This window comes from Propithecus coquereli, unplaced genomic scaffold (assembly GCF_000956105.1).
Source record: "Propithecus coquereli isolate 6110/MARCELLA unplaced genomic scaffold, Pcoq_1.0 Scaffold30, whole genome shotgun sequence".
In the NCBI taxonomy this organism is placed as follows: Eukaryota; Metazoa; Chordata; class Mammalia; order Primates; family Indriidae; genus Propithecus; species Propithecus coquereli.
Window position 1 is genome coordinate 9188670 of NW_012148619.1, and position 10380 is coordinate 9199049.

At 33.0% G+C, this 10380-nt stretch overlaps 1 protein-coding gene across 1 annotated transcript in view; it reads left to right on the forward strand.

Moving 5' to 3' along the window:
- KIF18A (kinesin family member 18A) overlaps window positions 1–10380 on the forward strand; it is an 88201-nt gene that overhangs the window by 66366 nt on the left and 11455 nt on the right. The window contains exons 14-15 of the mRNA XM_012649551.1: window positions 5842–6289; window positions 6998–7105. Coding sequence (XP_012505005.1) covers window positions 5842–6289; window positions 6998–7105 — 556 coding nt within the window. The remainder of the gene's footprint in view (window positions 1–5841; window positions 6290–6997; window positions 7106–10380) is intronic.

Here is a 10380-nt window from a genome sequence, read left to right on the forward strand (position 1 = left end):
CAAAAGAGTGAGACTCTGTCTCCAAAAAAAAAAAGAAAAAATTACACATTGGGGGAGAAGCAGTTAGACCTTATAACTGAAATCACAGTATATCTATGCCTGGAACTGAATATAAATCTGTTTTAGTTGTTTGGGATGAATTTGAGATGAATTTGCAGAGAAAGTAGGGTGCCTAGCCTAAAAAGAGTTACCTTTCCACATCATTCCACTAACTTAAATCTTACCTTCTCATTGCCCTTTATACAACTTCCTAGGAGCCAAAGTTCATTTTCAATACCTTCTCTATCTGCCACTCTTGTTCTAGGACCATTTCCTACTTATCCTTACTGCCCTTTTTCCGTTTTCCTACTTCAGCATGATAATAACATTCATCATCTCCGAATGAGAAATCATATCCTCAAACCCCAGAGAGCTTCTGCTGCCTCAAGTCTCTATGAGCATCTAAACTAGAGAGGGAAAGAAGCAGATTCCAAGACTCCTGCAGTTACTTGGATCAGAGCTCTTGAATAGATTGCAGGACCTCAAGCCTAACGAAGGGGGGTAGGGGAAAAGGGATGTCTAAATAAGAGAGTGCCAAATTTGAGGGAATGACACATGTGTAAATGGTTCATGGTTTTATGGAGAATTGTCAATTTCTCTTGACTTGTGTATAATATATTCTGCTCTATTGAACTCCATATCTTTGTTTCTTACTATAAGGCAGCTAAGTACACATGTGGATGTCATTAAGTATGTTATGGATTTACTTTATATAATTTTATTTGATTATTCAAGTATAATACCCTTCTTACATCTTTCCATCACTGCTGCTACCACTCTCATCCAAGCTCTCATTTCTTGTCTGAGCTATAGCAATAACTTTGTTACTGTTTTCCCTGTTTCCCCTCTTGTTCATTCATATTCCATTCTCCACACAGCAAGCAAAGCAATCTTTTTCTTAAACAGCCAGATCGCATCATATCCATACTTATTTATCCTCCACAGATACCCCTTTGTACTTGGAATAAATCCAAACTCTTATCTAGTCCATAAATCCTAACATAAATTGGCCTGTTTTGATCTCTCTAGACTCTTCTCATTTCTATTCTTTCTCTAACTTACTATACTTCAATTAAACTAGCCTCCTCTCTTATCCTGCAGCTCAACAAATTCATGAAGTTTTTGTACATGTTGTTTTCTCTGCTTCTTTCCCCAGATTTTCAGAACTGGCTCCTTCATAGCCTTTCAAGTCTTAGATCACATATACCATCCTCAGAATGGCTTTCCCGGCCATCATAGCTAAAACACCCCACTATCCCCCATCACCGTGTATTCCATTTCTCTGTTTTATTATCTTTATAACTCATGTATCATCATCTTAATTTATTTTGTTTATTGTCATCTGCCTTTTTCCCTCAAAAAATGTAAATTCTTACCTTATTTACTGCTTTAACTAGTATGGCAGGAGCTTAACAAATATTAGATGAACAGTGAATTCTTTTTATGCAGGTATAGTCCTCTTAGATTGTTACTCTGGTACCATAGCTACTGCAACTTTTTTTCCTTTCATAAATTAAACAAACATTGATCCTGGATTCAAAATAGTAGTAGTGATCTTTTTCATTTAAATGTCTTAACATGCAACAAGCTCTATTTGCTTATATCCCATGGGTCATAACCATTTCAGAGTAATTGAAATGCAGTACACTTACAACATGTTGGGGAGCTATAGTCCTAAAAAATGATATAGAAATATCAAAATTATTCAGAAACCATAAGATACATTGCTACCCATTACCTCCTATATACAAGTATATGATGCACTGGGCTTGTTCCTTAAATAGACCCTGGAAAGAAGCCCTGCTACCTCCCAAGTGGCAGCCAATCTTCCCTATCCCAGTTTGCAACAGCATGCCTTACAACAATGCATTTTTAATTTCCTGCTTCCCCCCTGTGTAGTACCCACATTGCTAGGAGAGTTCACTATCATCATCTATTAGGGTCCCTTGTGCTGACAGCCTACAACTACATGATTCCTTTTCTCATTTTATGGAAACTTTCTAAAGGAATTGTGGTCTGCCTTCAAATTCCTTCTATATCACTTCTACTGTGTAGGCACAAGAATTATGGACTCTTGTTAGATAGTATTTTCCCAAGCTGAATCGGGGAAATTGTACAGTGTCCCACTCCTGCTCTTCTGGAAACTTACTGTATACCCTTTTTCTCTAATGGAAAAGTACAGCAAATCTCTTATAAGCATAAACCTAGCATATCTAATAGTTCTTGTAGCCTGTTAAACTCTATGATATCCCACCCCAACACTCTCCAGTTGCCATTCCCACATAAGGTACTCTATTACTTAACTTAACTAAAGGAGAATAATTATTTGTTATATAATTATATTTATATATTCTAAAAATCATATTCAAAGTGAAATGTCAGTTTATTGTGTTCTTTTGGTTTTTATTAATAAGTAGAGTCATTATCCTTTTATACTTACAGTTACAGAGGATTGACTGTTGAATTTTTATTTAAACTTTAAAATTTTGTTTTTGCTCTAATTATCTCCTGAATCCTTCCTAGCAGCTAGTCAGCCTAGGCAGTCCTGAATTGACCATCTGCCTTCGGCCCTCTTCTTATTATTTTATCTGAATTTAATAATTGAGAGAATAAAAAGGAAAAAAAAAACCTTTAGAATTGGATTTTGTATATGATATGTGTCTGTTGCATCTCTTCTTCTAGGCCCAGTAAGACAATTGTATGTTAGTACATATTAACTATCATATTTCCGTGTTTCTCTTTCAGTTTATCATAGCCTGCCAGGAGAGCAGAATTATGGCTAAAGATAAATCATTGTGACATTACTATTCTTTTCACTGACAAATTGTTAGTCTGATCATACCAAATGTGATGCCCAGTTGCCACTCCCAGAGATGATCCCCTCTAGATATGTGCAAAAAAAGTAATGACTCTATATAATCCTTACCACTTGAGATTTCACATTCCATTGTGTTCTCAATTTTAGAATGTCATTATGAAATCTATATTTGCAAATAACACTTATATATGCCTGTTTTAGTGATACTTTTAGTTTATATTACACTTTATCATCAGTCTTGATAAACTGGGTATCTGATAAACTGAAAGTGAGACATTGTTTGAAATGTATTGTTTTAGAGATAAGTGAATTTTAGTTATTAATGATTAGAAAGTAAATTATAACTTTTCAGGTGAAAGTTGTAATGCTAACAACTGAAGCATATTTGTATTTCTAGAGCCTTTCTTTGCACCCTAAGTGTTTTTATCGTTTAATCTTAGAAAATTCCCTGTACATAAAAGGGTAATATCTTTTTTCCTAGGGGGTATTAATGCCCACACTATTTAAGTGAGTTGCCCAAGGTCACTCAGCGAGTCATTGGTGGAACCAGAAATAGAATCCAAGTCTCCTGACTCCCAATTCAGTTCCCTATCCTCGATGTAGTTTTCTATCCTCTATACTCCTGCTGCCTCTCATGGGAAAAGAAGTTAATCTTCCAGCTATTAATAGCCACCAAATTGGTGGTAGAAGCACAGTGGAGAAAAGTAACTGTCTTTACACTGCAGCATTAGTATAAAAATATCTAGTAATGGAAAATTTGACAAATGTCATGTTAAAGGGAGTGGAAAATTATTTTAAGATCTGGATCTCATTTATCTAGTTCTCAGAAAAGTAAAATTCCTTAGTAGAACAGGGATCATATTTTTCTTCCTGTTTTTAAATTGTATTTCCTAGAGGGTAATTGTCAACCTAGCCGTAGCAGAGTCTATTGTCAACTAACATAATAAGAATAATGCAGGTACTGTTGGTGATTGCTATAAGTGTATTTTCCAACTTGATTGAATTGCTTTATTGAAATACATAGTACTTATTTTCTACTGCTTTCAGTGTTATTTAAGTTAGTATTATGTAATAAAATAAATATCAACTGGAAATTTTACTTTATGATTTAAAAATATGGGCTGACATACACATTTATACTTTATTCCGTGGACTGTAACACCAAGCAAAGGCACTTCATGTCAGGCACCAAGAAGTTTACCAGAATAAAGTAGGCAAAGTAGAAAAAAGTTAAAAATTTAAGATAAGCACACTGGAGTTGATGAGGTTTATTTTACATATGTAGTCAATTCATTATTTTGGGCATTAATAAAAGGTATTTAATAGGTGTTTGTGTTTTTAAATAATAAGCATTAAATACTAAATTTAGTATTATGATATTTAATAATTCATACTCAAGTTCTAATGAAAAAAAATTGCCTCTTAATTTTGAACCAAGGACCAAGAGTTCCCCTACTAAAAATGTCTGGATCTTATGTTTCTGTGTAAAGATTACTAAAAGTATTTGATTGGAAGGATAACAACATAATCCAAAAAATAAAAAGAAAGAAAGATAACATGATCAGAATTATGTTTTAACTGTAAGTGTAATAAAAGTGAGATTGGTAGAGGTTGGGAAATTCAAGGGAAATGGAAAAGGTAAAAAATCTAGTTATTTGGGACCCAGGTGACTGAGAAGGTAATGGTAAAAGGATAATTAGAAATACGAGAGTGTATATAGAATAAGACAACTGTAGGGTCAAGTATGGCTCCTTAGGAAAATGTGTATGTTTCCTGCGTAGAGGAAGAAGAGAATAACACAGATGTTGGAGAAGTAGACGTATAATTTTGAAAAGCTACATAAGTTTTAGGATAACACTTAAGAAAGATCCTCAATGGGGAATGGACACACTTGAAGCTCAGACTTCAGGGGAGTGGGGGGAAGGGCATCATATGTAACCTAATCATCCGTACACCCATAATATGCTGAAATAAAAAAAAAGAAAGATCCTCAAACTTGGTGACCTCTTGACATATGGGAGATTGGCTTTTGCAGGTTGGTAATGGTCAAAATTCTCTGAACTCTTTGAATTATGTTCATTTATCTTTGCTATTAAATCTATTTTTTACAAACCTATGAGTTATGTATGATAGAGGAGACAAACAACTAGAATGTTTAATTAGTTATGGTTGTCTCTCAGTACCCTGGGAATGGGGACGTTGGTTCTAGGAACCCCCACGGATACCAAAATCCACAGATGCTTAAGTCCCTTAAATAAAATGGCAATATGTTTTCATATACCCTATGCACATCCTGCCGTACACTTTAAATCATCTCTAGATTACTCATAATATCTAATGCAATGTAAATGCTATGTAAATAATTGTTATACTATATATTTTTGGTTTTATTTTTATTGTTGTATTATTGTTTATTGTTTTTATCTGAATATTTTCAATTTGTAGTTGGTTGAATCTATGGATGCAAAACCCACAGCTACCAAGGGCCAATTTGTATGTACATACCCGACATCATAATATACAATTCTTTCATTCTCCTGGAATTTTACTGATTATTGACATTCTTATTAATTTAGATTAGGCTTCCACTCATTTAGTAATAAATTTGTGATATTTTACAGTATAGCAAGTGTTAATCTCTGTGCCTACAAATGTTGAATACTTTTTTGTTATCTTAAACTCAAATCAAATGTGAAAACTGGAAATTGCTTGTGAATTTTGTTGGAACTGGTTGGAAATTTGTTTTCTGATTACCCAATATCTCAAGATAGCTGTACCTATAAATTAGTATTGATATTAGCAATTTTATTTTTATTTTCTGTTATGGAATCTCTTCATAATGAGTTTATTAAATTTATTTAAAATGTTTAGCAATAAACCATGTTTTTTCCTTTCCAATTTATTTTCTTTCATATTTTTATCAATTTACATAAAAGTACCTCATATTTAGTATTATTGAGCATCTTTTTAATTTTGTTGAACAGGCACATCTTCAAGTGAATCTAATCTGCTAAAAATTCCTCCACAAAAAAGAACTCGGAGAAAATTAATGCCTTCTCCCTTCAAAGCACAACATACTGAAAAGTCCACACTGTCTGAAAGTATGCAGCTCAATGATTCTCTCAGCAAAGAGCTTCAACCTATCGTGTATACTCCAGAAGACTGTAGAAAAGCTTTTCGAAATCCGTCTACAGTGACCTTAATGAAACCATCATCTCATACTACAAGTTTTCAGGCTGTCAGCTCAAATATAAACAGTAATAATTCTCTGAATATGTTGTGTGACGTAGATACCCATCTTAACAGGGGAACAGAATGTGAACAGGAGAATTTAGACTCAACATTTACTATATGTGAAGACACCAGGAGCGTGAAGAGTAAATTTTCTGAGCAAGAATCTCTACCAAATGACAACAGAAACATTTTACAACGGTACAAAAAAAAAGAGTATTTGCCAATTCTTTTTTTTCTTCAATATAGCCTTCAAACTATTGACTTTCTTTTTCTTTTTTAGCTATATTTGAAGTCTATTTCATAGAACAAGTGTGTGTGCTATTTGATTACAAAACAGTGTTTTACTTTCATTAAATCCTAATTATCTTTCTCTCTGACTAACACAATATTTTAAAGTCTTAAATTTGATATCTTAAGTCAATTGACCCTCATTAGACTAGGAGAGACCTTAAGATATATTTAGTTTATTCTTCTTACTCCAAAGTTAGATAAAACAAGCCATCATTGAAGGATTATCATATACGTTATTATTCATTAATATCATCACTGAAGGAAATTCCACAGTTTCTGTTGATGTTTAGCAAACCTCAACTTACTCTGAAGCAAACCTATCCTTCTCATTTCATGGTACATAATCACACCCAATCTAAATATGGAAAGAAACATTCGTTTACTTTTCTATGCCATTGGGAATGCAGAAATCTCTTCATAGCAACTCTATCTATGGTGTTAAAAAGAGAAAAGGAAACTCCAGGACAAAGAAGAGAAGCTTTATAGTAGAGAAGAATGTTTTTCTTTATGCATTAATACCAAATGATTTTCTAATTATGGAAATGTTTGTCCCCTTTTTTCTCCATAGTATAAATCAAATTTATTCTTTTGTATTTTTCACTATTCAATATACAGGCTTGACCCTTCTTCATTATCAGCTCAGCATTCTATGCCCGTACCAAGCATAGTGCCGTCCTACATGGCGATGACTGCTGCTGCCAAAAGGAAACGAAAATTAACAAGGTACAATTAAACATAAACTGGCTCAGTCTCTGTGTTTATATAAGGTCATCTTTATACTTTGTTTCCTACAGCTCTTTTTTATTTCTTGTAAGTAGACTGTCAATTCATATTTAAGCATACTTATGGTAAATTGCTCTGAATGAGTGAGGTACTGGATTTATGTTTTCAAAGGGAGATCTTGAAAAAGTTCAAGTATTTCACTTGATATTTACATAAAGTAGTCCATATTTCAGATTGTTAAAAATAAATTGAAAAGTCTTCTAGCTTTAAAAAGTATCTCTTAATTTTAACCTCAGGTAACAATATTTACTCATTTGGTTATTTTTCCTTTTAGACATTATTGAATTTCTTCCATCTCAGAATCACATTGTTTTAGTGGATTTTTATATATGACTAAAATATGACTGAAGAGACTTCTGTTTCTGACTATGACAATATAGCTAGTGATTAGGCCACCCATCAAGAACAACTGTAAAATCTGGATAAAATACAACAGCTGCTTGAAGGCACTAGAGGCAACTAAGGCAGCAAGGACTTGAGGGTCTAGGATTCCAGAGAAAAGGGAAACATGGATATGGAGAGCCAGTCTTTCTCTGTCTCTTTTCATTTAGCATTTGCCGATTCATGCCATAAGGCATAGAGGCCAAACAGAAAATACAAGCTTAGAACTGTCAGTCGTCTCACTGAGCTAGGGAAACAAAATCATCCTCAAAGTACTGAGCAAGTTCTAAACTCTGGAATAAAAGGCTAAGAAACCAAGCTAAAAGTAACTGCCAAGAGGCTCTAAAGTATTAAACAGAGTTTTGACATTCTTATGGGGCTTTGACACAAAAATTGGGGTTCAGGGAACATCATGAAAAGGAGGCCCTGTTAAACACCCTAGGATTTTGTTTGAGATCCCTGAAGGGCAAACTGGAAATCTACCAGTTCTTGAAAGTCTTAAACAGACCTTAGAACAACTCAATCCTTGATTGAATCAAGATCTATCTCTTCCCATTTGCCAGAAGAAAATTAAATCATCTCTGGAAGAATATACCATCTGGAGCCTCTACAGTTTTTTGTATCAGTGTTTGGCACTTAAAAATTACTAAATATACCAGAAGACAGGACCAAATGACTAAAAATCAAGAGGGGGAAAAAAAACAAATTAGAGGAACAGTTATCCAGAAGTGATGTAGATATTGGGATTATTAGATAGGAATTTGAAAAATTTAAATGATTTAATTTCAATAAAATAGATGAGAGAAAATTTTTCAAAGAACCAGATTCTATTAAAATGAATCAAATGGGTATTCTGAACTGAAAAGATAGAATTTGCTGATATTAAGAACTCATTAAATCATTTTAGCAGATTAGTCATAGCAGAAGAGAGTATTAGTGAACTAAAAGATAGGTTGATAGAAAAATATCTAAACTGAAACACAAAAGGACAAAAAGATAGAAAAGAGTGAAAGAGACATAGGTTTAAAAGGCCCAGAACGTATGTATTTTGCATGTCAGATGGAAATGAGAGAAAGAGTGGGGAAAAATAGTATTTGAGATGATGGCTAATAATTTTCCAAAATTAATAGAAGACATTGAATCACAGATTAGAGAAGTGCTGCAAAGCACAAGCAGGATTAACATACAGAGAAATATACCTAGATACATAGCAGTAAAACAGCTAAAAACCAAAGATAAGGTCTTAAATATACCGAGTTATATGACATGCGGTCCATGATACATCCTTTATCTCCTGCAAATTAAATGCCCTGACTCAGTATACTGAATAAATGTGAAATGCATCTGACTTCCTCTACCTCTTTTTCTTTGTCACATGATTATGGGGAGAAAAGTATAAAACCTTAAGATAACGCTTTTGAAATTTATTTTCCACCATGGACCTGTTATCATCTGGACTAGAAGAAATAAATTTACAAATAACCTTACTTATTTGTGCTACCTAGAGTGTCTTCTCGTAGGTGAATTTAGGATCTACCTTTGCTCCTCCAAAACAAAGTACAGCAGAACCTTTGCACATGTAAATTGAAAATTCATGGATTCATTTTTCATGAATGTCTCTGACTATCCATGACATTTAAAAATTTGTATTTTGCTGAGGCTCAAATTTGAGTTGTGCAATTAGTCTGGTTTATATATAAGAGTCAGTTATTTTATGAGTGAGCCTAGCTAACCACCATCATCTATTTCATCCACCTTATCACTAATTTACAATCTGACAATTTTGTCATTTGTTTCATTAATTAATGTTGATGTTTTTTCTGTTCCTTCGCTGATAGCATGTTGTATTTACCAAGATGTGGCAAAATTTTATAGCTAAGAATAAATTTTAAATGTAAACATAACATAGTCATTATCAAATGAAATGTTTTTTAAAAAAATGTCCAGGTATGTAAGTTGTAATATTTGGAGTGGTTTTAGATGAATTAAAGGGCTTCTACATGAGTTTCTAATATTGTGAAATAATATAAAAGGACATATAAAGAAACTAACTTGATGTCTTATAGCCTATTAATTGCTCTATTACATTCCCTCTGGTACCAATAATTAGATCCTGCCATTAGCTAAGGTTAAAAGAGATTAATGCTAGAAATGTACATAATTACTTTTTAAAAAATCTTCCTTTTCCCCAATTAAAGCTGCATGAGCTTGAGAATAATAAACTCTGGTATTTTCCACTTAGCTGCTTTATATACTATTTAGGTGTGTATATATTCTAATATTGTTTAAAAAATGAAGAAGGGAAGACTCCGTGTATATTTATTTTAGTGATTTTGCTTCAGTTTTTCTCCCTGAAAAAGTATCAGAGTCCAAAAGCACTGGATAATTTCAAAACTTACCAAACTGAATTTTTTCTTAATACTATAATTGGGAATATTAGTTTTCTAATTTTAACTATTTATTTAATATCACTATAGCAGACTCTTTCACTAAATGAATCACCCTACCAAATACAATATATACATATGTTACCTATTACTTATAAATTATATTAATCAGAGTTGTGAGTTGTTTTGTGTTTATTTGGTTGGTTAGTTTTTTATTTGTTTTGAAAGACGTCTAATGGTTCCATCTAGAAATTATTTCAACTGAAAGAGTATGATTACCTGTCAGAAATGTTCTATGTAAAAAAAAAAAAGTATGTGATGTATATGTTTTTTGAACAGAAACATTCTACCTATGTAAGGGAGCAAAAGGTTGATTCTTAACTTTTATTCATAGTTATGGAAATGTACATAGAGGCTAGAGTCACACTCGGATATGGGTTATTGCCT